Source organism: Portunus trituberculatus, chromosome 50 (assembly GCF_017591435.1).
Source record: "Portunus trituberculatus isolate SZX2019 chromosome 50, ASM1759143v1, whole genome shotgun sequence".
Lineage (NCBI taxonomy): Eukaryota > Metazoa > Arthropoda > Malacostraca > Decapoda > Portunidae > Portunus > Portunus trituberculatus.
Window position 1 is genome coordinate 17,601,602 of NC_059304.1, and position 27,788 is coordinate 17,629,389.

General features: G+C 36.6%; 1 protein-coding gene across 8 annotated transcripts; it reads left to right on the forward strand.

The window, feature by feature from the left end:
- Positions 1–128: 128 nt before the first annotated feature.
- On the forward strand, positions 129–27,696 carry LOC123499571 (calcium uptake protein 1 homolog, mitochondrial-like). Of its 8 annotated transcripts, none has more exons than XM_045247712.1 (14): positions 129–285; positions 1,357–1,560; positions 2,745–2,894; positions 3,202–3,376; positions 4,868–5,030; positions 12,900–12,937; positions 15,552–15,647; positions 21,152–21,266; positions 21,510–21,670; positions 22,090–22,206; positions 22,621–22,752; positions 22,995–23,118; positions 24,513–24,602; positions 25,054–27,696. In XM_045247712.1, exons 2-14 carry the CDS (start codon positions 1,367–1,369, stop codon positions 25,206–25,208), a joined length of 1,710 nt encoding a protein of 569 aa, XP_045103647.1. In that variant the 5' UTR covers positions 129–285; positions 1,357–1,366; the 3' UTR covers positions 25,209–27,696. The 8 variants fall into 8 exon arrangements, with proteins under 8 accessions (XP_045103647.1, XP_045103649.1, XP_045103652.1 ...); XM_045247714.1 differs by lacking the exon at positions 15,552–15,647 and adding an exon at positions 18,901–18,966; XM_045247717.1 differs by lacking the exon at positions 15,552–15,647 and adding an exon at positions 18,901–18,912.
- The last annotated feature ends 92 nt before the right edge of the window (positions 27,697–27,788 follow it).

A 27,788-nucleotide genomic window follows, 5' to 3' on the forward strand; every position in this document is an offset into this window, starting at 1 on the left:
TTGAGGCTGTAAAAGAGTTCCTGGAGAGGATGTGGCGTGCTAGATGCAGGATTTAGTGGTGTGAAAGATGGTGATTGACCTCTTTGTTGTTTGTGTGTGTGTTTTTTTTTTTTTTATTTTCCCTACAGGCGCTGCCGATACAAAAGCCTGACTCAGAGGAAATTCTGCGTCACTTGTAGCATCATTATCAAGATCAAGATCAAGAGTATTTTTTCTTTTTATAATTTTTGCATCACTAGCGCCTTCCGCCATCACCGCTGTGTAGTGCTGGTGTTGTCCTGCTCGGTAAGGTTCATAACCTGCGCTTTCCGTCTTTGTAGTTGTCAAATTCTCCTGGGAAGTGCGTTAGGAACTGATGAAGCCATAGAATGTGTTGACGGGAGAGGAATGTGAGACAGATCGGCGGTGACCCGTAGAATGATTGGGAGGAAGGACCTTGATCTGCCCACCTGCCTGACACCCTCAATGGCAGGCAGTATGGCAGCGGGAGGAGGGGCCAGGGGATTGAATACTATTTTGGCATGTTGAAGGGGATTAGTGTCTGCGGGCAGGCCACTCTAAATAACAAGTGACTCGTGTGTACCAGTAAGGGAGGGAGTGAAAGGTGTCACAATCTCACACTGTGATGATCGTGGTGATAACTTTAGCCAACTAATTCATAGACAGTGCTTATTTATCGGCTCAATGAAGCTGCATAATGTTTTCTAGGAATAACTGGGAATATTTTGACAGTGCATTGCATGAGAAGTTTTAGGAAGAAAGTTATATTACGTTATATTGGAGGTAACCTTAGCTGCTTCTTCCAGTAGGTTTTAAGGTTGTAGAATATTATGTAATGTATATATAAGCTTTTGGAAACTTCTTAAAATGATAAAAAGAAATGCAGTAAAACATTAATAAATATTAAGGAGAGTTGTACAGCCCAATTCGATGAAGTCTGGGGGGGTGATACATCTTTGCAGTGGTAATGGTGTGTCATATATGTATAGCCTCTCCTTTTCATGGCTAATTGCTAGATCGCCTGTTCTTATTGTGATGGATGCCATGTTCTTGATCTTGACCGTACCACTTTCATCTTAACCTAACAAACCGTACCTCTGCAGCACATCTTGTTTGGTTAGGTTTAGTTTGATAAAAAGAAAGCCACCACAACAAGACCAACAGAGTTATGGGTTTCATTTTGACATTTACCAACCTTTTTTTTTTTCCTTTTCATTTTTCTTTCCCGAATACTAACTACCCTGTGGTTGATGTTCTGGAGAACGTCACTGATGGATACTAGAACTGGCACCAATAAACTTTGATAATTTCAAGAATTTTGTTTAGATAATAAGTACTCTGTATTGTGATTTACAGGGACAGCACAATGATTGTAATGCTGCCCAGAGCTGTGCCAGCTTTGACACGCAGCAATGCCACTACAGCTGTTCACCACTCCGCACACTGGAGGCAGTTATTGGCGTCAACCAGCAGACCTCTTGCACTGGGGCTCTTAGCAAGGTCTTATAGTAGACAGAAATTACTTTCTTCAGTTTCAGCCTGTACTCGGAGGGATAATGAGTGAGTCTCATAGTGTTTTCTTAATGAGTTGTTCTTGTTCTCATATGATTAACAAACCTTAAGTACACTTAACCCTCTGCTGTCATGCATGCTTAAAAAGCTGCACATATGCCTATATCGTTCTCGAAATTACTGCTATCTTGCACCCATCATTAAAAAATTTATGGGTTATAACGTCATGTGCTAGTTGAGTTTCTCTGTGTATTTCTATTGAGAAATAGTTCTTCACAGATTTCCCTAATTCATCCATCCACCTTAGCTCCTGATTGTCCACAATGGGTATCATATTTGACGGCATATAGAACACACCTTTTTCCAGTACTTTTACCTACTGTAACTGCAGGCATCATTATTAAGTTTGCTGGTATTATTATCATTACCTGTATTATCACTGTAGAAAATAATTATCGTAAAAATGAAAGCAATCTAACCTGTGAGGCGGTGACACATGTTTATAAATACATACTATCAAGTGATTGACACCCTGACTCACTACCACATAACGGTAAGGAGTAACAGGAAGATCTTGATCATAACAAAACATATCAACACACTCACCATTATGGCAGCAGGAGGAAAAAGATCAAGCAACGCAATCTCCTACAAGCTATAATTTACAAAATGCAATTATGCCAAGGAGCATGGCAATAAGGCAGCAGCAGCAAGGATTTTTGGGCCACCACCTACAGAAAAAATGATGAGTGCCTGGTGACAGCAAGATCAACTGAGGAGTACAAGGGAAGATAAATGTTTTCTGCTTGTGTAATGTGCTGCTAGATTGCTTTCAATAGTATATGCTTAGATATGTTAAGATAAAACTTTTTTCCTCAATTTGACTTGCTGAAATGGGTGTGTGTCTTAAATACGCATGCGTTATATATGCCATCAAATACGCTTAATAAAATGGTTTAAAATGTATGTTGTTATTGTGCTTGATTAAGTTGTTTTTTATATTGTATTATTTTCATTTTTATACTATTATATGATGTAAAAATGGGGCAAAAAGTGAAAAAAAAAAAAGACAACTTGGAGATCCTAGTGTCAGTCTGAATTGTTACCCTAGGTTCTTCACATGATTTTGGCTATCTCACAGTGATAGATGCACCAGTTAGGCATGAGAGTGGAGGGTTGAGTGTATACATATTTAGTATTTAAGGGAGAAATTGATTATTGGATATTTACAGGCAGTCATCTTCAGTGCAGAGCTGTGGAGTTGTGCAAAATCGATCATATAAGAACTTTGGGCATAAAAAAATGTCTGAGCCCAGAGGAAAGAAAATATTTTATGCTGCAATTGGACTTGCAATGTTAGGTGTTACAGTTGACTGGCCATTGTAAGTACTGGATGTTTTTATGCTTTAGATATTTGATTTTTTTGCACTTGTTAGACACTTGTCGCTGCTCAGTTCATTGCTGAGAAATTTTCTAAGAATATTTTTTCGTTATGATGATCATGTGATAATATTTTGTTCTCTCATGTTGAATTTCACTTATAGTTTTCTGGATTTATTAATTGAAAATACAAGATCACTGACACTTTGAATTGAAATAATGTTCATATGATTATAATAGATTGATAGAAAAATCCTTTGAGACAATGAAGTTCCCATATTCATAAATGTAATTTTTCATTTTTCATAGTTTGAAGAGACTTCTCTCTGTGGAGGCAGCAAGTGTTGCTGAAACTGATCAGGAACATGACCTAGAGGATGAGGAGGAAAAAATAGATATAGACTCCTCAGAAGAGAGTGAGTCAGACGATGCAGCAGTAGAGGAGAGAAAGAAGAAAAAGCGTGTAGGATTTCGAGACAGGAAGGTCAGTGAATCTCTCTGTCTTTGATTATATTGATTTAATTAAGCATTTGTGTTTGAAGGGGTTGGTGCACAGGAGTTCCATAATACATATAGACAGACACAAGGGTTATGTTGTATGTGCCACAAATTATGTGACTGTGTACATGAATTCTTCAAAATAGATACAGTAAAGTTGAATTGTAGCCAAGATCAGCACCCATATCACCTCTCTACTCTGGTCAGGAAAGTGCATTATTTTTTTTCAGTGGATTCAACTTACATAAGTTTAATCACAAAAGCTCTTAATATTTCAGACTTATATAATTAGTTATGTATTGTTGAGTTGGCCCAGTACATCTGTCTCACTGAAAATTTTTTAAGAGATGTTAGGACAGTGCTACTGTTTAGGTTGTATTTACCATTGTGAGGTGTTTCTTAGATGGCATCCTAACCTTTATTTATTTGACATAGTTCCTCTCCTTTCCCGTGTCACATGTCTCAGGTTTGATGAATTGTAGTGTATTGTTACCAAGATTCTGTAAAGTGTATGTTTTGATAATATATTCATATACTTTTTTATGATAATTGATTCTGTGTATGTACTGTAATACTCTTATGTGAATTCTTTTGTAAGGTTTTCACAGAACTAGACACTCACATATAGTGTAAACTAATCTGTTAGTATATAATCTTGTCTTTTCATGATTGTTTTTTATGATCTGCAACTTGTTTTTGCCAGCTTATTGAACACACACACACACACACACACACACACACACACACACACACACACACACACACACACACACACACACACACACACACACACACACACACACACACACACAGTTATGGTGTTTCCTTCACACTGTCACATTTGTCAAGCTGTCAGTGGAAACTTAATTAAGAGGCTTTATTTGCATAGTCTCTTTCAAAATGCTTTTGACTGTTCTTGATGACAATATAGTATTATTCAATTGTAGCTTTTCATAGAAACAGATAAACATTGAAATATTAATGTTAGAAATCTTGTCACGATCAAGTTCAACTATCATCAAGGCTCTTGTCACTGCATTAATAATGTTGTGCTTTGTGACAATATAGTTAGTCTTAAAAAAAAAAAAATAATAATAATAATCAAAGGAATGAAGATTGGTGTTCCATGAGATGCATTCATTGGTCATTGAGGTAAATTTAAGTTATATTTCAGCAGCCATTTCATAGTTTTGATCATGTGTCAGTAAACTTAATTGTTTCAGAAGTTATCCATAAGACTTACATAGATGCCTTGCCTTTGGTATTTCCCTTCAAGTGGTTTCAGCTTTGGGTATTGGGAATCTTCATGGTCCAATATTTCATGTGGATTCTTGAAACTATTTTGGTACTATTTTTGCTCAATGGGGTGTATTCTGTGTTCTTTTTTGCCCTGTAAGTTTAGTTCACTTGATGAGTGAGCAGAGACCTTTGTTGTGTTAAGAGGGGACACCCAAGCCAGCTTCATCATAATTTCCAGATCATTGAGTATGAGAACCGTATCCGACAGTATTCAACTCCAGACAAGATTTTTCGATACTTTGCAACCCTGAAGGTGCATGGAGATCATGGCGATCATGAGATATTTATGACGCCTGATGATTTCCTGCGTTGTATCACTCCGGGTATCAAGCAGCCCGAGGGTAAGAGGTTTTTCTGGCCCTCACCCATATTTTTCCCACTTTGTTCACTGTACAGTTTTGATTTTAAGTATCTGGTTCTATGATTTGTTCACTGAAGGGTGATGTGTTGACATGTGTAACACTCTGGTTGTATTATTTCATCCATTGGATCTTTGCATTGCCGTAGCCTATATATATATACTATGTTCATACATCTGGATTTAGTGGTTTACTTTTATACCAGTTATTAGAAAATGTAATGTCTGAAGTGAAAGTTGTATTAATTAATGAGGTAGTATTCAACTACAAAACCTTCTGTGGAGTATTGTAAAACCAGATATTTATTTGTTTCTCCTCTATGATCATGAAATTTCAGAATTGCTTATACATGAGATGGCTAGACTTGCGGGGTTGAGGTTCTGTTGCTAAGCACGTAGAATAGTGATTCACTTACCCAGTATCAACCCAGGAAGTCTAATCACCTTCATGAATGGATGTTGTAAATTTCTTGAATGTGGATACACAATAAGATAAGAATGAAGCCTTGTATTATAAGGAATGCAGATCTGCTATGTATAGACTTCCTCCTGTCGCACACCTGGACAGGGACAGTGGAACCAGCCCCTACATCAAAGCAAAATCAAAATGAAGTCATGTAATAATTAGGTTTAAATCTTAATATCAAAGCAAAGCACTAGACCATTACAGTAATTTTTCTATGAATGAAAGTTTGTTTATTTGAACCTGCCAAAAGTTTTCATATTATTAGTGTCTTTGTTGATCTTTTTACTGTTTGTTGCATTATAAGAGTGGCATCATGGAACTATAGATCCACCACACCATTCTCTTCAGTGAGTTCCACTGTCTGAGGAAAGACTGGCTTTACTAAAGGGGAAATGCCAAGTACAGGAATGAGGAAAAAGATCCTCAAATACTAATATTATAAATTACTCATATAACAAATTGCCTAAGAAATTGTATAGACAGTAGAGAAAATGAGGCATGGTGAAGGTGAATCCAGTTGAGTGAGCAGAGGGTGCTTAGCATGGCCTGCTTCACCCCCAACCCTAGAGCATTACTTCATCTAAACTGTACAGTTCCTCTTTAAAGGAGAGGAAGTTTGTCAACTTTCGATGCATCATTTCCGGGAAGATAGAGTGAATGAGTGATGGAGCCCGTAATTTTTTCCTTTGTTGATCATTTATACTTGATTTATCTGTGATTTGGTCCTGATAAGTAGTTAAAGGTTATGGTTGTTTTTGCTCTTCTGATTTTATTTACTTAGTTGTTTTCTGTCATGGCCATTGTCATAGAGAACATGCTCCCAAAGAAAAAATACATTTCCTGCCTCCATACAATGTCACATACACAGTTTGCAGTGCATTAATTGTTGTCCTAAGATGTCTTTATAGGCACTGTCTCTATGTTCTTTCATTGCTTCCATTCCATCACAGTCTTACCAACACTTGTCTTTTTGCATTCTTCCATTACCTTATTTTATCTACTGACACACACACACACACACACACACACACACACACACACACACACACACACACACACACACACACACACACACAACAAACTTACACGGCCCGGTAGCTCAGTGGTTAGAGCGCTGGCTTCACAAGCCAGATGACCGGGGTTCGATTCCCCGGCCGGGTGGAGATATTTGGGTGTGTCTCCTTTCACGTGTAGCCCCTGTTCACCTAGCAGTGAGTAGGTACGGGATGTAAATCGAGGAGTTGTGACCTTGCTGTCCCGGTGTGTGGTGTGTGCCTGGTCTCAGACCTATCCCAAGATCGGAAATAATGAGCTCTGAGCTCGTTCCGTAGGGTAACGTCTGGCTGTCTCGTTAGAGACTGCAGCAGATCAAACAGTGAATTACACACACACACACACACACACACACACACACACACACACACACACACACACACACACACACACACACACACACACACACACACACACACATTTCTGGTCTTCAGAATACCAGTCATAACGAAAACCAAGTAAACCAAGTAAACACACACACACACACACACACACACACACACACACACACACACACACACTCGACTCACAATCGAGAGGGTCCAGGTTTGAATCCTGGGAAGCGGCGAGGCAAATGGGCAAGTCTCTTAATGTGTAGCCCCTGGTCACCTAGCAGCAAATAGGTTCGGGATGTAACTCAAGGGATTGTGGCCTCGCTGGTGTGTGGAGTGTGTGTTTTGGTCTCAGTTCTACCCGAAGATTGGTCTATGTAGTCTGAGCTTGCTCCGTAATGGGGAAGATTGGCTGGGTGACCAGCAGATGACTGTGGTGAATTACACACACACACACACACACACACACACACACACACACACACACACACACACACACACACACACACACACACACACACACACACACACACACACACACACACTACAAGAATGGTCCCAGAACTTGAAGGGATGACATATGAGGAGAGACTAAAGGCTATGGATCTACCAACCTTGGAACAAAGAAGGGAGAGAGGAGACCTGATACAAGTCTATAAATTGATCAACGGAATGGACCAAGTGGATAATGAGAAACTGATCCTGAGAGAAGAATATGACACCCGAAGCACAAGATCGCATAGTAAAAAGCTGAGAAAGGGAAGATGTCTGAGAGATATAAAAAAATATAGTTTCCCGCAGAGGTGTATTGAGACGTGGAACAGTTTAGATGAAGAAGTAGTGTCTGCAACGAGTGTGCACACTTTTAAAGTAAGATTGGATAAGTGTAGATATGGAGACGGGGCCACACGAGCATAAAGCCCAGGCCCTGTAAAACTACAACTAGGTAAATACACACACACACACACCAAAATTGTTCTACAGATTCATAAATGGAAAAATAAGACAAAAAGAAACAATAGAAAGGTTAAAAGGAGAAAACGGAATGGTGGAAGACCCAAAAAGTATGGCAGAACTGTTAAATAGTAAATTTCAGGAGGTCTTTACTAAGGAATCCAAATTTGAAAGACCACAGGGTAATAGAGAGACTGTCTATATGAAAGAGATTAAAGTAACCAAGCTTGAAATAAAAAGTTGATGACGGAATTGGATGAGGAAAAGGCAATGGGACCGGATGAAGTCTCAGGCAGAATACTGAAAGAATGTAGGGAAGAACTAGCAAGTCCAATATACAACATCATAAAATGCTCAATAGAAAATGGAACAGTGCCAGTGGAGTGGAAAAGAGCTGAGGTGGTTCCCATATATAAGAGCGGAAGGAAGGAAGAACCTTTAAATTACAGACCGGTATCACTAACTAGTGTAATATGCAAGATGTGTGAAAAAGTAATAAAGAAGCAATGGATCGAGTTTCTTGAAGACAACAAAATATTATCAAATAGCCAATTTGGTTTTAGAAAAGGTCGGTCATGTGTGACAAATTTATTGAGTTTCTACTCTAGAATAGTTGATAAAGTACAAGAGAGAGAGGATGGGTTGACTGTATTTATTTAGATCTAAAAAAGGCTTTTGATAAAGTGCCACATGAAAGATTACTATGGAAGTTAGAGGAGAAGGGTGGCTTAAAAGGAAGCACATTGAGATGGATGAAGAATTACTTAAGGGGGAGAGAAATAAGGACGATAGTTAAAGATATGAAGTCCAAGTGGAGAACAGTAGACAGCGGAGTGCCACAGGGGTCAGTATTGGCACCAATACTTTTTCTCGTATATATAAATGACATGCCAGAGGGAGTGAACAGCTACATAAATCTGTTTGCGGACGATGCGAAACTGTGCAGAGTCATTAAACAAAAAGAGGATTGTGAAATACTACAGGAAGACTTAAACAAGATCTGGAAATGGAGCAAAAAATGGGAGATGGAATTCAATGTGGACAAAAGCCATGTCATGGAAATGGGAAAAAGTGAAAGACGACCAGTGGGAATCTATAAGATGGGAGATGGAGTAGAACTAGAAAAAGTAAAAAAGGAAAAGGACTTGGGAGTGACAATGGAAGAAAATAATCAACTGGTTAGCCATATTGATAGAATTTTCAGAGAGACGTATAATTTGCTAAGGAATATTGGAGTAGCATTTCACTATATGGACAAGGAAATGATGAAGAAATTGATAAGTACTAAAATAAGACCTAGATTGGAATATGCAGGAGTTGTGTGGACTCCCCATAAAAAGAAACACATAAGAAAATTAGAGAGACTACAAAAATGGCTACAAGAATGGTTCCAGAATTTAAAGGGATGGCATATGAGGAGAGACTAAAGGCAATGGATCTACCAACCTTGGAGCAGAGAAGAGAGAGGGATCTGATACAAGTTTATAAATTGATTAACGGAATGGATGAAGTGGATAATGAGAAACTGATCCTGAGAGAAGAATATGACTTTAGAAGCACAAGATCGCATAGTAAGAAACTAAGGAAGGGACGATGTCTGAGAGATGTTAAAAAATTTAGTTTCCCGCAAAGATGTGTTGAGACTTGGAACAGTTTGAGTGAGGAAGTGGTATCAGCAAAGAGTGTACATAGTTTTAAAGAAAAATTGGATAAGTATAGATATGGAGACCGGACCACACGAGCATAAAGCCCAGGCCCTGTAAAACTACAACTAGGTAAATACACACACACACTGAATATTCTCTTTCATTCAATCTTGACTTTCAAACCACTCACAGAACACACTTTCACTCTGCTCTATTGTTTTGCTTTTGTCTGTTGAGAAAATCATAGGCCATCTCTCTCTCTCTCTCTCTCTCTCTCTCTCTCTCTCTCTCTCTCTCTCTCTCTCTCTCTCTCTCTCTCTCTCTCTCTCTCTCTCTCTTGCTTGTCTGTTGAGAAAATGTCTGTTGAGAAAATCATAGGCTCTCTCTCTCTCTCTCTCTCTCTCTCTCTCTCTCTCTCTCTCTCTCTCTCTCTCTCTCTCTCTCTCTCTCTCTCTCTCTCTCTCTCTCTCTCTCTCTCTCTCTCTCTCTCTCTCTCTCTCTCTCTCTCTCTCTCTCTCTCTCTCTCTCTCTCTCCACTTTTTCTTAATGTTATTACTCATTTTGTTCTCACTCATTTCTTTTTGAGTTTTTGGTGAACGATGGAAAATAAAATGTTATATAGATGCCTGTACAGTAAATGTCTGTTGAAGTAGTTTATTTTTTTCTCATTAATTATCATTTAGTATTGTTTCCTTTGTACACCACCCAAAAAGATATCCTGTTTTATATTTGGTCATACCTTAAAATATTTATGCCTCTACGTATTTGTTGATACATTATTGACTGACTTAATTATTCCTGTACATGGCTCTGGGCATCCCCACTTCACCAACAATGAAGAACAAGAGTGGAACAAAGACCGTATCATTGTCTTATTGTGTCTCCATATCAGAATTTTAGAATGTTCCATGCACACACACACACAGCTCCTCTTTCTTTGCCTCTGTAGTGAGCTGGAGCTGTGTTGTTGCCATTGAGTAGAGATGCAGATTGTAGGCTCCTGTAGCAGTGATTGGCCCAAGGTGTCAAATTGTGTAATTATTATTATTATTATCATTTTGCCTTTCAGTGTGTTATCAGTTTGTTGCTGTGTAGCTGCACTCTTATTTATTATTGCTCCTGAAGTTTAGGTGTGACCCTTACTGTTCTTTCAAGTCTGTAGGCTGTTTGAATTTTTGTCCCTGGAGTTTTACTTTGTTGCATGTGTCATTCAGTATAGCATGCTTCTTTTTATTTCTTGATTGCATTAGAAGTATTCTTTGGAAATTTCAGAAAACATTTCTTTTCTTCTGCTTTAGATAATTGAGTACGAGAACAGAATTCGGGCATATTCTACCCCGGACAAAATTTTCCGCTACTTTGCCACCTACAAGGTAATACAGCGGATGGATGGTGGCAATGACAGGGCAGAGATTTTTATGACTCCTGATGATTTTGTACGAGCACTGACTCCGGGGATGCAGCAGCCCAATGGTAGGAACCTCACATAATGATGGTTACTTGTGCCTGTAGGAAATCATGCCATTGGTTGGAACGAAAATATATATATATATATATATATATATATATATATATATATATATATATATATATATATATATATATATATATATATTTATATATTTATATACATATTTATGCTTATATGCAGTAAAACTGTACACTTAGTTTATTCTTCAGCCTTCAGTGCAGGTGATGGGTAGCTCTTGTTGAAAAATATTTCTTCAGCATTCATGTCATAAATTGCTTTTATTCAGGCAAGCATAAATTTTAATCTTTGCTATTGTTTTTTTGCTTCAATTTTTTTCTTTTTTGTGTGTAAAGAATTAACCATTAATATCTCACTGAATATGAGTATATCATTAAAGGCATCATATAATCATGAGTGGCCGAGACTAATTTGTGTATTACAAATGTGAAGCCAGCTTGCCTGCCTCAAGTCACTGGTAGATCTGTAAATGTTGCATCTCAACTTAAACACAGCAGCTGTATGCCGTGATGAAAGGTGATCAGAAGGGAGTGAAAAACATTTGGTGAGGCAGTTTCATCATTTACTGCATGAATTATGCCTCCAAGGTGTGTCAGAGACAGATTTTTACAATGACTAGTGATATTGGCCTTTGATAGTTTGGGCATGTATTAACACCAATTCAAGGTGATTTCCTGGGCATAAATGGATAAGCCAAGAACTGATGTATGTGTATTAATTCATCATTATTGTTTGAAGAGTTAGACCTTCTATTTATGGGGATTGAGGAGAATGCTGTTGCTGTTTTGTTTTAGGGATGTGTTTATTGAATTATTTGAAGTATGCACAGACTCAGTTGAGGGTGAAGGATAACTGGGCCATACTTGTAGAATCTGTGATTTTCCAGATGTAGTCTCGTAGAAACTTTGTCCAGTCGCTTTCATAGCCAAAGGAGCTTTCATATTTTCAATTGTGGTATATTGGGATGAAATTAATAGATTCATTATGTTCATTGACATTACAGTATCATTTGTGATACCAGAGATTCAGTTGAATGTGGTTTTGGGAATAAGCTTGTTAGTGATTGTAGATTGTTGTAAAAGACTGTACACTGCACCTTGTTCCTAGAGACCAGTAGTATAGCTGTTGATGCAATTGGCTCTGTTTTGGGTCTGGCAGAAATGGAGAGTGGTAGGACTAAGAGGGTGTATGATCAAATGTAGAAGCATGATGGTTTTGGAAAAAGAAGGCACTGTGTGAGAATAAGAGGTCTGAAATCTTAGTTTTGCAGTACCTGCAGGAAAGGGTGGAAGGTTGAAGGTTAAAGGATGTACGAGTATATGAGTGGAATCTATATAAACTGCAACAAATGGATATGACAAATCCCTTAAGGACATCCCAAGAAATATGTATAATTGTAGACTAGACTGGATTATGTCTAAGTAAATAAAGGTATGAATGCAGTGTATTCAGGTGATCTTTCTTGGTCTTCTGGTGGCAGATGTAAAGAGCTCAAATTATGGAAAGGTATAATATGTACTGTATCTAGTCTCAAATTTTCTATGCATGATGAATTTACTATTGTATTGCATGATTGGGGTGCACAGTGTAACTCTTATTTGGCTTAAATTACTAATGCATGCATTTGTAACCTTGTGATATAATTTATATGATTTATGAATGGTTGTCTTCTAATGAGCAGTGGTATATTTGATTCATTTCATAATGTTTGACACTTATACATGTTTGTTGAATCATTGGCAAGTAATCACCTCTAATGTTGAAGCTTACATTTTGACATTCTAATTAATTGTTGAAGTATTTTAATGAATTATAGACATGTTTAAAACATAGAGCAAAGGCAAGTAAATTTGTGATTATGTTATTACATCTTGTTTGATTTTGACTAAATCTCTGCTGTTCTCCCTTGCAGGGTTAGGCCTCGACCAGTTCAAGAGATATGATCCCAAGGTAGGTTCAAGATGGACATTGTTATCAGTTCCTATTCCAGTAATGATTTTGTCCCAACAATGAAATGTGAATAATGGCAAGCTTGTGTTAGTGGTGAGTGAAGAGTGTGGTGAGGATGGTGCAGGCAGTCTCATGTGTGCCTCTCCCAGCTTGGCTCCCAGCTCACTGTGCTATGGCTAATTGTTTTTGTCTCCCTTTCTAAGTTTTGTGAAACTAACAGCTTTATTTTGTACAAGATATCCTGTAATCAGCATTTTAAGGATTAAGCTTACTGGATCAGTGCATAAAGCTTTGATAATGTTGAGATGCACTGGTGATAAGAGTTGAATAAGATAAACATAGAAGAGTTTATCTAATTTTAGCCACATTATGAGCTCAACCATACAGATTGTATGGCCATTTTGTATCTTTTGTGCAAGAAATATTGCCTGCCTTTATGATTGGATCTTGAAAATTAATTTTTTTACTGCATAAACAGCCATAGCTGGAACTCCCATTAAGGTTAAACAAAAAGTGTCTCGGTACCATTTGCACTATCATACATTTTGCCATTATTCCGTGCACTTTTAACAATTTTCAGTTTTCCATCATTTAATGTAAGTTATGGTGTTTATTATAAAATGTTGGAAAACATTATCAATTATATTTATTTATTTTTATATTGACACATTATCTTACAGTTGTCAGTCTCCTCTCAGGTTACACTTAGACTACAAGCATTAGTGTTATACTAAAGAGTGTATGTTAGGATTTTGGGGCTTGATATGGTGTGAAGAGGGATACATCTTGCTATGCGGGTGATGACTCATGGAATGGTATAAAACTGATACTGGTTTGTTCTCAGCTGCTACAAGTGCAGGCTGTGGAAAGCCTTGAGTTTTGTAGTTCCTCACTCTTCTATGTAAAGAAAACATAGAAGTGTTTGATATAATTTAGGTGTAAAAAAAGAGCAACTACTATGCTGGAACATTTCTTTAATGTTGCTGCTTTGTAATCTATCACTGTAATGTGTCTGATGTGTGTGTGTGTGTGTGTGTTTCACTATTTGATCTGCTGCAGTCTCTGACGAGACAGCCAGACGTTACCCTACGGAACGAGCTTAGAGCTCATTATTTCCGATCTTTGGATAGGCCTGAGACTAGGCACACACCACACACCAAGACAACAAGGTCACAACTCCTCGATTTACATCTCGTACCTACTCACTGCTAGGTGAACAGGAGCTACACGTGAAAAGAGACACACCCAAATATCTCCACCCGGCCGAGGAATCGAACCCCGGTCCTCTGGCTTGTGAAGCCAGCGCTCTAACCACTGAGCTACCGGTGTGTGTGTGTGTGTGTGTGTGTGTGTGTGTGTGTGTGTGTGTGTGTGTGTGTGTGAGAGAGAGAGAGAGAGAGAGTGTATTTATTTTACCTAGTTGTGTTTTACAGGAAAAGAGCTATGCTTGTGCTGTCCTGTCTCCATATCTATAGTCATCTAGTTAAGCCTCAAAGTCATGAATATTTCTTGCTTGAACCACTGTTTCATCCAAATTGTTCCATATTTCTATACTTCTGTTAGGAAAACTATATTACTTAATGTCTCCTCTACACACAGTCTTTATCAATTTCATGCCGTGTCCCCTTGTATTTCTTGAGTCTCGCACCGATAAGTCTTCTTTGTCAACTTGGTCTATTCCCTTCTATGCCCTGTATATAGCAATTAGGTCTCCTTTTCTCCTCTGTTGCAATGTTAGAAATTTTTAATCTTTTTCAATCTGTCCTCATAAGTTAGGTCTCTCAAACTTGGGACCATTTTGGTCTGTGTGTGTGTATTTACCTAGTTGTATTGTACAGGGTTTGAGCGGGGCTCATAGTGTCCTGTCCCCATGTCTCCATTTATCCAATTTGTCCTTAAAGTGTGTGTGTGTGTGTGTGTGTGTGTGTGTGTGTGTGTGTGTGTGTGTGTGTGTGTGTGTGTGTGTGTTTCTTAGAGCTTTGCAAGTTAATGTGGTGCACAGACCACTGGTTGAGCTGAGGGATGCAGTCATTCATCATCATGTTACTTCTGAAATCCCATAGTCTATGCTCTGACAGTTGTTGTATTATAAGTTATTGTTTGGACTCTTTCTCAAAGGTGAGGCTGCTGTAGCTGTTAGGTCAGAAACCCACATTCTCTGGGATGGTATCACTGCAGTGTGTTCAGTTGTAGATACTTATTTTACACTCTTAGCCTTTAATTAGTAAAGCCAGAGTAGTGGTAAAAAGAAAAAGAAAGAAAAGAAATAACAGATCAGTATGTCAGCACCTGTGTTAATTTGTAGTTTTAATCATAGTGTTGTAATATTGTGAGTTCATATGTTTAATTTTTCCGTTTTTTTCCTTTTTTTTTTTTTTTTTTTTTTTTTGCCTATTTAGTCTGAAGTAGATTTTTTAATAGTGCCATGTAGAATTTATGTTAAATGCCTTTGATTTTAATTTCATGTATTTTTAATTGATAATTTACTTTTGAATATTTTCCTGATATTTCTTGCATTATTTTTTTTATTTTGGAACTAATACTTTTTGTGTTTTAGTTTGTGCAGCTTTACACAAGATTGTGAATGATGTAACATGTCAGAGATGTTTTGCAGAGGAAGAAATCTAGCAATACCTCAGGAATGGATGAGTTATCAGACAGTTGCAAGGAAGGGGAGGAGGAGGAGGAGGCTGAACAGGGACTTGAACTGGTAAGGGTATGGTTATAGTATTCAGCCTCTTCATATGTGTATCATAGTATTTCCTTTAAAAAGAGAGAAAAAAAAAATTTAAAGTCTAGAATCATGAATTGCCTTGAGATATTGAAGTAACAAGACTGGATAATGCTTGAAGAGATTTATTGAGATTGTATATAGATGTGGGAGCATGAAGTAAGCTTGATGGTGATGATGAACATAATTAATTCTTGGGCCAGACCATCCTATGCTTGAAGGATGTGTACCCATAAGCTTCAGCATAACACTAGGCATTTGTCACGAGGGACAGTGAGATCGCTATACAAAGGACGTGATCATCATGTATCTTTTATCTTTCTCCATTGACTTCATTTCATCTCCGTCTCCCCTTCTCAGATTTTGCTGATACTGTCACTGTCTAGTTGAGTAATCTGCCACCCTCACTTCTCTTAATCTTGAGTTTCCAGATACACTTAAAATCTATCAGTTGTCTTATTTTGGAAAGAGATTATTAGCAGATATATGGTAAAGTAAGTAGGAAAAGAGTGTGGCATATTATCAAACTTTTGAGGATTATTCATACACAGCATTGATTTGTGGCAGTAGTGGGTGTGTAGGGTTATTTGTGTATTGGAAGTACTCTAAAGACCAATGACTCACTTATCTCTTTATTCATTGTGTGCATTATCTGACATGTTTCATCTGTGCTTTACTCTTGGTTGGTTTTGTCTGCTGCCTTTTAAGATTGGAGTGTATGGTGTTGGTGATGTGATTCCATTAGGTATTGTTTTGATCTTGCTCTTCCCAGCTGTATGAAGGATTGGGTGAATGTTAAGCATTTTTTTTTTCAATTGAGTGTTAAAAGCAATAACCATTCGAAAGATGACTATCTGTGGAGAGGAAAAAAAAAAACTAAGTAACTTCCATTTTGCATTTCAGATGTATCATATTGCTCACATATATTGTTATAAGGACTTGAATTTGAATTTTGGAATAGTTTAGCTTTTCTACATTGTAGTGTCCAACCACTGACTTCCCTCAGCTGCAGAGTAGGTGTACAATATATAAGTCAAGTATGTAAAAAGGCATCTTACACATATACTTGTATTTTGTATTATAGGGACATAAAACTGCGACCACTTCTGTCTGAATTCAGTAAGCAGTGTTTGTGTGTGGGATTATTAATTTCACCTTAAAACCACAACAAAGGAAAGACCTCTCATACAGTACCAGAGTTGTAAGTAAACTCGAGCATCTAGCCCAGTAAAATCTCTACTGGAAGGGGGAAAAAATATAGATGAAATAAATATCTCAAATTGTCTATCATGTGCTCAATTTCTGATATCATGATATTGTCTTTGAACAATCATGTAAGTATCCAGACTTGTTGAGTCTATTGCTTTATCACAGAATAAGTAAAGATTGATATATTTACAGTTATTGCTGATTGCTTCATGTTAGTGACTGAATGAAAGTGAAGGTATTTACAAATTTCTTTAGGTACAAGAGGTGTAAAAATAACTACTGTGTTTCATTAAGCTACAAGTTATAGTCAAGCACATCCAAAACTGTGTTTGTGTTGGTCATCACCTGTAATGATGTGTTATGAAATGTGTGGAGGAAAAGAAAAAAAGCAATGGCTGTGCAAACTATTGCACTTTACAAAGTAATTTTTTCCCGTGATAAGATGTAAATGATCCAAGTATTTATACATTCCCATAGCATTCTTAATGCATTCAGTGTCATCATTCCACTCTTTAGAATGAGAAGATGGTTAATGAAAGATTGATAACATCATACAAATAAAAGTGCAGACAGCCATGTAATTATTTACACATAGTTCAGGTTTCTTGCCGCAGAATGTAGTATTGGAGCTGTATTTCTTACTGCGGATTGTAGCACAATATCATTGGTTGGATATGATACAGAGGTATCATGAATATATTAGAAGTATGAATCTATCAGGCACTGAAGATAAATATGTATAGATGTGTTTATGTGAAGGTGCAGTGTTGTCGTCAAAAGTAAGAACAAAAAGCCCTCATTGGTATTTAACTTAGCTTCTCTATACTCAAACCTCTTATTGCCTGTAAAAATTTTTTAAATGAAACCAAGATCAAATGCCGCTAAGGTAATTTTTGTTAACAAGGTGAAGACAAATTTTTAAGAGGTATGAATATTTCATGAAGCATAGGTAACTCAACATAAATAGTTCATGAAGAGTAGATAGCCAACAAATGCCAAGTTATCTGGGTGACTGATAATGCAGTTTCACTTGAGTAACATATATGTTAATGATTTGTGTGGGAGTATGAGGATGTGGGACCTGGCATGTGACATATGGGAGATTGTATTTGTGTGTTACTCTGCTCTCTCCCATGAAAATGTAGGAATGAAAAGTGGTGTTGTCACTTTTCAGCTATAGTAAGTATAGGTGCTCTTGAAATATATTATTCTAGCCATTCTTCACTCCAGTATTTTAGTTTTTTTTTTTTCATCTTTTTGTTTGTTTGTTTATTAATTTTGATGATTTTTGAGATGGAATTAGGAAGATGTAAAGATGTAAACCAACAGGACAGGTTTTGGGTAAATTCTGCCTTAATAATCATGTAAGCAAGAGTCACTTTTAAAAATGCCCCCATGTAATATGGTTTGTGTATATTATTATTATTATTATTATTATTATTATTATTATTATTATTATTATTATTATTATTATTATTATTATTATTATTATTATTATTATTATTAAGTATCCATTATTATTACTATTATTATTATTATTATTATTATTATTATTATTATTATTATTATTATTATTATTATTATTATTAGCATAATTTTAATGTAGTGCTTTTTAATATTTTCTCCACTCATACATCCAGGTTTGGTTGAGAATAGTAAGGCTCTACACAAGTAATTGCTAAGATGAAAAGTCTAAACAAGTATCTAGCGAGCATGCAATATAAATCTCATCAGTAAGGAATGTGTACATTTAGAACTCTTGCAAAACTTTCACCTGTCCTGTACAGTTCAATTTTCTTCCAATCCAAGGCTGCTTTTAAGACCCATTGACTGTACAGTTGCTGCTAACCTCAGGTGTAAATGTTTGATGCTCTGTAATCTTGCTAAGGTTTACTATTTTCTTGCTTATGTGCAGCTGACTAACTCATCTTATTTGGAGCCATTCAAGCCTTGTTTAAGTTACCAGACTGATCATCAAGTGCGCCACAACTTAATCTGCCAATCACACTTTTCTCTTTTCCAGTCGGCAGAAGAGGTACCTCACTTACTGCATGCCTTGACCTTGCCCATGCTCCCAGCTGGCACTTCTGTTTAGTGACTCAAGACAATCTTCCCCCCCCCACACCTTGGGTCACCCCGTGTCAAGTTCTCTTGCAGCAACTTGCATGTGGTTTCCCTTGGTAGCCTAACAATTTGCTCAGGGCCTCCCCTTGATGGGACTATCTCGCATCATCAGCTGGAGATGCAGAAATTCAATTATAAGACCTTTTGAGTCACATAAAGAAATTCATGTTTTCTTATACATAATCATCAGGAAGGGCCCTGTATCACTCACTTGTATTTTTATGGCGTGAAATTCTTGCTTGTATATAAGTAACAGTTTTTAATTTTCTTTTATGCTTGGTACTATTTATGCTAATTAAGAGTGGGAAGGAAAATTGCTGTGTGTGTGTGTGTGTGTGTGTGTGTGTGTGTGTGTGTGTGTGTGTGTGAGAGAGAGAGAGAGATAAGAAAAAAGCATTATGTAATGTGCTTGGTGCTGTTGTTTGTTACTTTGGCTTTGCTTTGAGTAAGTCTTTGTGCATCTCAAAGTGAGGGGTCCTGGAGGACACCAGCAAGGTGTATCTCCCTCCTTACTGGTTCTCTTTTTGAAATAATGGCATGGAAAATTGGGTCTGGTGTGCTTCTTTATTTTTCAATACTTTTCTAAACAAAATAACACAGTCCATAGCTTTATTTTCTAACTTTTGTGTTTGGTTGATTTCTCATCATCTGGATTTCCAACTTTTATTTGGTGTGACTACAAAGCATATAGGTTCAGTTTTTGTATAGGACTGTGAATTTTAGGTTTGAACTAGAGAGTAGCATGAAACAGCATTCTGTGATACGAGAGCAAGGGATTCCATCACAGTGCTGGCCAGCATGATGCAGTGGTCTCAGTGATGCACCAGCTTTGCCTGACTTCATTGTTCTCTGCACTGCTGGCCATAATGGAGAGTCTGATGGACCTCCAAAAGACTAGAGTACTTCTACACTTTCCTTAGCTCTGCATCTGGAGCATTTTTTTTTTTTTTTTTTTTTTTTTTTTGCTTCCATATATTTTAATGAAAGTTGGTAATGATCAGGAACTCTCTTAGTTACCAGTTAGATCTCCTTTCCTATTTCTGTCACTGTACTCTTGTGGCATTTTGAAATAAAAACTACACTTACATCTATTATGTGTAGGAGTAGCCGTTCATGCTACTTCAGCTTCTTTGATTTTTTGCTACAGAACAAGTCTATATTTATAGAATTGATAACATTGATAATCATATTCTGCATGTTTTTTTTATTATACTAACCACAGCTTACTTTCTCACTTGCCTTAGTATCTTTAGTTCACAATACTGATATATAAGGAAAATTTTGTTTTGTGGACATTGGAGTACTGATGCTCATTCAAGGATTGATTTTTCTTTTTTCCAAATTATGTAATGTACAAGAGTGTACAGTGCCGTGCACTAGCCTTTCATGATCAGCTTGTATGTCATACCACACAGTGCTGGTAAAATAAAGACCTTGCAAATACACACTGGCAATGTCACAAGGACATCACACAGTACTATCTTGTGAACCACTACAACATTTTCCTTATTGACCAAGTATTAATATTTATGGGCTTGCAGCTTCCTACTGCCTTAATCATGAACCTGATGAAATATTTTCTTTGTAAGACTTCTGCATTCTGTGGAATATTTACATTTTTAAGGATTAATTCCATGTGCTGTAATCCCATAAATGACTGAAGGATGGGTGTAGAAATTTTTATTTATTGACAATGAAATGTAAAAATCTTTCTAAAAGAACTGTTTGATTCTATGACTGCACATACTAAAAACTAATGTAAAATAATTGCTATTCACCTAAAGTTCCCTATACGTATTTATGCATTTTAATTTTTTTGTGTGTATGAGTCTTGAGTTTTGTCATCAGTCTATTCTTATTGTACTCATTGAATTCAAACAGCATACTGCAAATGATTCATTAAAAGAATGTAAAATATTAGTAATTACTACCACTTACTTAAATGATTTTATATATATATATATATATATATATATATATATATATATATATATATATATATATATATATATATATATATATATATATACAAAATTGATTTATAAAATATTACTACTAATTTAATTGATAACAAAACTTGCAGTTTTCTTTGATATTAACATTACCCATGGCGGTGTACAGATTTTTATATTTTCACATTTACATTGCAGAACACTTCCTGCAAACTTGAACTTGCTCTGGATGAAGACTCAATCTTCTACAAGCTGGGCAGTTCTGGCCTCATTTCCTTCTCTGACTTTATTTTTTTGCTTACTGTACTCTCAAGTGAGTCAGTTGTGAACAGTAAAGTTAATATTTTTTATGATAACCAGAGATACGTATTTGCAAAGATTTTATTCTTGAACAGAGCTGTAAAGCTCATACTTTTGTTGATATTTTGAAGGATATATTGTTGCTTTGGGTGTTAAGAATGAACAGATGAAACACATAATTGTGTGCAGGTAAAAGTTTCTCAACACAAGTGGCCTTTGTAGAAATTTTTATTTCAAGAGATTTTTTTCTTTGCAGCCTCTCGCCGTCACTTTGAAATTGCTTTCCGTATGTTTGATCTGAATGGTGATGGTGATGTGGACTATGAAGAGTTTGACAAAGTGGCCACCCTGATACGCAACCAGACCAGCATTGGGGCTCGCCATCGTGACCATGCCAACACTGGTAACACCTTCAAGGTGAGCCCTAAGCACCACAGTGCCAATTGACAGCAGGTGACTCACAGTTGCATTTCTAACATTTTGAAAAATATTTATTGATAGTATTGACTTCTTTTGAATGTAAGATGCACAAGACTGCTCAAGCTACTGAACTGATGGGTTCATTAATTCATGAAACTAAACTTAGGCCAAGATATTTCAGATACCTTAAGTAATGAAAACAATGAATGATAAAATTAAATGCATCAACACACAGTATCCCGCTTGTACATACAATTGAACCATCACCCTCATATTGTCTTGGCTTGTATGTAAATACTACTGCTGTGTGGATTGTTTTACTGGTTATTGTGGCTGAAGTCACTTGGGAAATGTATGGATTAGTAATGGAGGGATTTTGACCTCAAAGTTTACAAGTATCTTCTTTTTATTTCCAGGGAGTCAACTCAGCCCTCAGTACTTACTTCTTTGGCTTCACCTTGAAGGAGAAACTGACTATCGAGAAGTTTTTGTCTTTCCAGCAGCAGTTGCAACAGGAAATTCTCAGCTTAGAGGTTAGTAATTTGTTCTTTTTAGTAAATTATTGCAATTTTATCAAATATTTCGTATGAAGGGGAAACATGGAGTGTTGAATATATAAGTAATGTGATAAGAGGCAATTTCTATAAGTTTGAACATGTGGAAAAAATTATTATGACAGAGAAGATTTGTAAACCTGTAAATGATATAGATAAGATAGTATGTAGAGATTTTGAGAAAGGACACATAAAAAAAAAAAAAAAAATCTTGTTATACTTCCTAAACTGTCATTCTGAAGATGTTAATGTTGAATGAACTTATTTTTTTCATTTTGATTTATTTTCCCTCCCCCTTTTACATAATGATATGGAGCCTGCTTTTTTCCTGAGTAGTTTAGCTCAAGGAAATAGAGACGCTTATTATTTATAAACTCGTCTTTTCTTGGTTAGTTTCGCCGCAAAGGTCCCAATGAAAAAGGATTGATTACTGAGGCTGATTTTGCTGAGCTGCTGCTGGCATACGGAGGTTATCCTACAAACAAGAAGGCCAGGATGTTGAAGAGAGTGAAGAAAGCATTCAAGGTTGTAATCAACATTTCTCATTTCTTATCAACATGTCACTTTCCTGCTATGATATCTCTTGGCTTCCACTATTAAATGCAGATGCAAAGTTGAAAATGATTTTGTGAACATTTTTTTTAGTAACTTGTCTTCTCTTTATTCATTTCCAGTTGTTCATCATTCCATTGTTGGCTGCATCCAACGCTCATAATTTTCTCAGTAATGTACCTAACAACTTGCTTATTGCACTCCTTTGAACACAGGGTGAGGCTTCCCAGGGCATCAGTCGCATTGATTATCTGAAATTCTTCCACTTCTTGAACAATATTAATGATGTTGATACAGCCCTCACATTTTACCATATTGCTGGAGCTTCCATTGATCCAGGTGAGTTATAAAAATACTTATTCATTTATTTATTTACTTATTTTACTGTAGCTTCATTTGTTCTGTTCCTTTCATATGATGGCTGTCTCAGCTGTGTGAAGGAATTGTCTGAGAGGAAAGTACCTCTGAGAATTTGTTGAAACTGTCTGAATTTTATATGAAAGAAATTTTATGTAGGCAAAATGCAATTTAGAAATGTTCAAATTATGTTAGTTAAAGTTGCAAACAAATACTGGAATCCTTTAAAATAAGAAAAGAGTGTTAGAATAGAAGACAAAGGAGGTGCAGAAGGATGGGAGAACAGAGTAGATTGGAGTATGTATGGATGAAATGTAGTGACAAACAACTTTAGAGATATGCCATGACCATCCATTGAAGAAATGTTAAGTAATGTTAAATCATGTACATATATGTATTCACATTCTCTGTTTAGTTTACATACTTTGTTTAGTAATGTTTGTTATTATGTACATGCATGAGATATATTATATCATCAAGTTCTAGACAGCTGCACTTAAATAGTGGTATCAGTGGTATGGTGAAACATGTTACCTTATGAATGGACTGGTGTCAAAGAGTGCCATGCCTATCACCAAAGTAATTACTGCATTATAGAATCAAAATTCAGTTTAGCTGTGAGTCTAATACCTTACCATAGGGTTGCCATAAATGAACTATCAAAATTCCGGACACCTTCACTAACACCTGATTATGGTCCTGATATGATACTGGAAAACATGTAAATTAATTAAAAGAAACTCAACTTATTTACCTTTGCATATGGCTGATAATCATATGACTAAGTCATTAATGCCTTTATGTGCCAGTGAGACAAATGTTCCTGGTTTACACACCAAATGCTTAGCTTCCCATTCATCCCTACCTTTTTTGAAGCATGGGAGTTTGTTCTGCATCTCTGCAGTGAATTTACACTTTCGTTTGGGCATCTTGACAAGAACAAGTAATAGTTGTAATGACAATGTCACAAGGCCGCAAACAGTAATCTAAACTGACCCCTATCAGAGCTGGTTAAAGACTGGGCGCGACATGAGGCGGCGTTGGGAAGGCTTCGAGCACCGACTTCATACAGGACCCATACACGTCAGAGTCTTGACCGAAACCAAAGCAAAGCAGCTGCCACTCGGTGAACCCCTCTCTCTCTCTCCCATCATTTCAACCCAAGGAAATTTGATAAATGTGATTTTTTTACAGTTACTGATGGAAGGTGAAATTCCGGACATTTGAGGTATTTTGAAAAATCCCCCCGGACGCAGATTTCGTTATCTGAATTCTGGACATGTCCGGGAAAATCCGGACGTATGGCAACCCTTCCTTACCACAGAGCCATCTGGCCACCATTTTATTTGTGCAAATGATGTCTTATTGCATTACAGTTACTCTGAAGCATGTGGCCAAGACTGTAGCCCATGTGGAGCTCTCTGACCATGTGGTGAATGTTGTGTTCACCCTCTTTGACGATAACAGTAAGTATGTTGATGCTATGGTGTTCAGAATATCACAAAGATATTGCTGCCTCTGAAGTGTAGATTTTCATATCATAATGTTACAGCAACTCATTATTAAGTCTATGTAATCAGGGTATATTTTCTCTGTATTAGGTGAGCCTAAGTTTAGTAGTTTGTAATATCACTGAGCATTAAGTAAATCCCATACATTTTTTATTTCCACAAATGCTAATGATATTAAGGAGAGAGAGAGAGAGAGAGAGAGAGAGAGAGAGAGAGAGAGAGAGAGAGAGAGAGAGAGAGAGAGAGAGAGAGAGATTTCTAATAATTCTATAAGACTCAAAAATTAACAAGTGAAGATTTTACAGTATCTGCCCCCTCAAGAAACTCTTAGGAAAAAGTATGATATGTGAAGTATGATTTGTAATTTACTTCCATCTTAACAAGCATGCATCCTATCTTCCCGCAGATGATGGCCAGCTCAGCAATAGGGAATTTGTGGCAGTGATGAAAAACCGGTTACAACGAGGTCTTGAGAAACCCAAAGACACTGGGTTTGTTAAGCTGATTGCCTCAATGTTCAAGTGTGCCAGAGAGACCAAACCTGTCCTTCTGGATATATGAGGGAAGGTGCGTGTGCAGGATGCTGAGTTGAAGGAGGCGGAGTGGAAGAAGCACTGTGAGGGATGCAACTGTCGGAAAGGCAAGCACCAACACTCTGATGAAGAAAACAAGGAGGATGAAAAGTAGTCCCCCAGTAAGTTGAATTGATTGATATTTGTGGAAGCAGAATAACTTTTTTGAAGAGGAAGTGTAGGATGTGTTGTTGAGAGGATAGAAGTTATCATCATGAAGGTGGAAGCAGGTGGGAGTTGTAAGATGGGCCAGGTTAAAGAGAGAACATTTTGACGATTGGAAAGGATGATACGTCATTGAAATCTAAGTACAGGTTATTGTGGTCATCTAATTTGGAAGAATTTAGCATGATATTTCTTTGATGTAACTATAAGGATAATCCAAGAAATTAGTTATGAATAATGAGACAAATCTATAGGATGTTCATTCTCATCATCATCCAAAGAATGTGGTGCCAAATTATGACATCATTGCAGCATCAATCAGCTAAAATCATGCAGAGTAAAGTTTTGCACTTGCAAAGACAAACTTATGTATTGTTTACTAGAAAGGCAAATTTCACCAAAAAATGAATAATTTGTAACACTTGCAATGGAAGGGGAAATTATTACAACACAAAAATGCTGAATATTATAGATCAACTTAATTAAATTTGAAAATTATGTTTCTTAATGAATATGGAGATGAAAGAATGACATTGAAATAGAAGGAACATATACCACAGAGAAAAGACTTTTGAAAAAAAATAGTTGTCTTACAGTTGTACTGCCAGCCAGCCTTTGACTTCACACATCACTCACGAGATATCCCGAACTTTTACCTGAGACCAAAACCAGGGCAGGTCTAGGCTTCTCAGATCCTCTTTTTCTTGCCTTTGATTTCTTATTTAATATGTACATCCAGTAAGTAAGCTGTACTTACCTGCACATTTGGTTTTCTGTTGTCACTGGTCTGTAAATTGGATTAAATGTTGGTAGGATTCTGAGGTTGGTGTGGCAGTGTGGATGGAGAACAATTTACTAAGAGAAAGAGAGATGCTTGAAACTGAATAGGGTCCCTCTGAAACTGTGGCATTCCCAGCACATGCATACTAATAATATAGATTTTCTACCTAACAGGAGGATTGATTGTGTACTTAACATATACTAAATTAGATAGTGCTGCAATTCATTTATATGGAAATTATGATATTACAGTACTATGTAGCAAGATCTATCTATCTTAGACTCAAAGGGTATATTTTGGAGATCTTTGTATCTTTCCATTCATTTACTTACAGCATAGTAAATAAAAGGCACAAAAAATAGAGTAGGCATTGCTCTTTATATATAATATAAAAGTTAGATCACCTTTCAAGCACTATCACAACTTGCACATCTCCTTGTATGCATCTGAAGATTTAGCTTACCAGGCTAGCATTGCACTGTTTCAGTTGGGTTGTTTTGCTAAAGATAGCTGTTATAGAGATCTCTAAGATTATCGCAATTTAATACTACTGAGATATATTGTTCATTGTTAACCATTATTTATAAGTATTTGCTTAAATTTAAAGTCATTGAGTATTGCTGTTTTTAAATATGTAAACAATATTATGCAGTTAATACAAGAATCACAGATAGAGATTTAGAAAACACAAGCAAAACATGATTATGTGATATAGTAGAATCATTTGTAAATTTATATAATTTGTACAGATGCTCGTGTATGCATAGAAAATGGGAAATCAAAAGCTATTTATTATTTATTATATTGTGTTATTATTTTTCTGGATTTTGGTGATATGATTGCTCGCAGCACCACTGCTTTCTAACGATCTGTCTCATGCCTCGTTATCATAATCACTGTGCACCAACTCTGCTTTATCTTCACATTTTCATTGAAAGGAAAAAAAAAATCTTATTCTTCATCTTTATTCATCTTTAAACAGTTGACCCAAGGTGTGCTTAGCAAGTCCATAGGTTTCATTTTTTCAACGCGCTTTAAGGTGTGGAACATGAGTGAATGTTTGGTTTGAACGTGTGACCTGTCTGTCTGGTCCCAGTTGTCGAGGTAGGTTTGTAACACGTAGCTATCCCAATCACTGGTAGAGTTGGAGTGACATGGAACGCCCACAGATCAAATACCCAGCTGGGAATGGGGAAGTTGCTTGTCTTCATGAAGTAGGTGGTAGATTCCTGCTTTGGCTGGATCTTGCGATCATTGGTGACCGTGGTGCTTTAGAGAATCGTGATATATAGTTGTAATCCATCATAGTTTTCTTCCTCTTCAACTCTATTGTTGATTTATATGGTTACAAAAAAGTAACAGCCATTTCGTATGTACTCTAGTCGTTATTTGCAATATATATTTTGCCCAGGTTGTGTGCGGACGGATCGTTGAATGAGTATTTATTTATTAAGAGTGAAGCGTTTTACAGATTTTCAAGCCTGAGCGATGTTGTAAAGGCAATTATATATAAATAAATATAATATGTTAACATGAGTCTTGTTTCCTCCAACAGCATTTTTATATCTTCAAAAGAATGCGTGTAGTGAAAAATCCCGAGCCTAGGTAATTTTTAGTAATTCT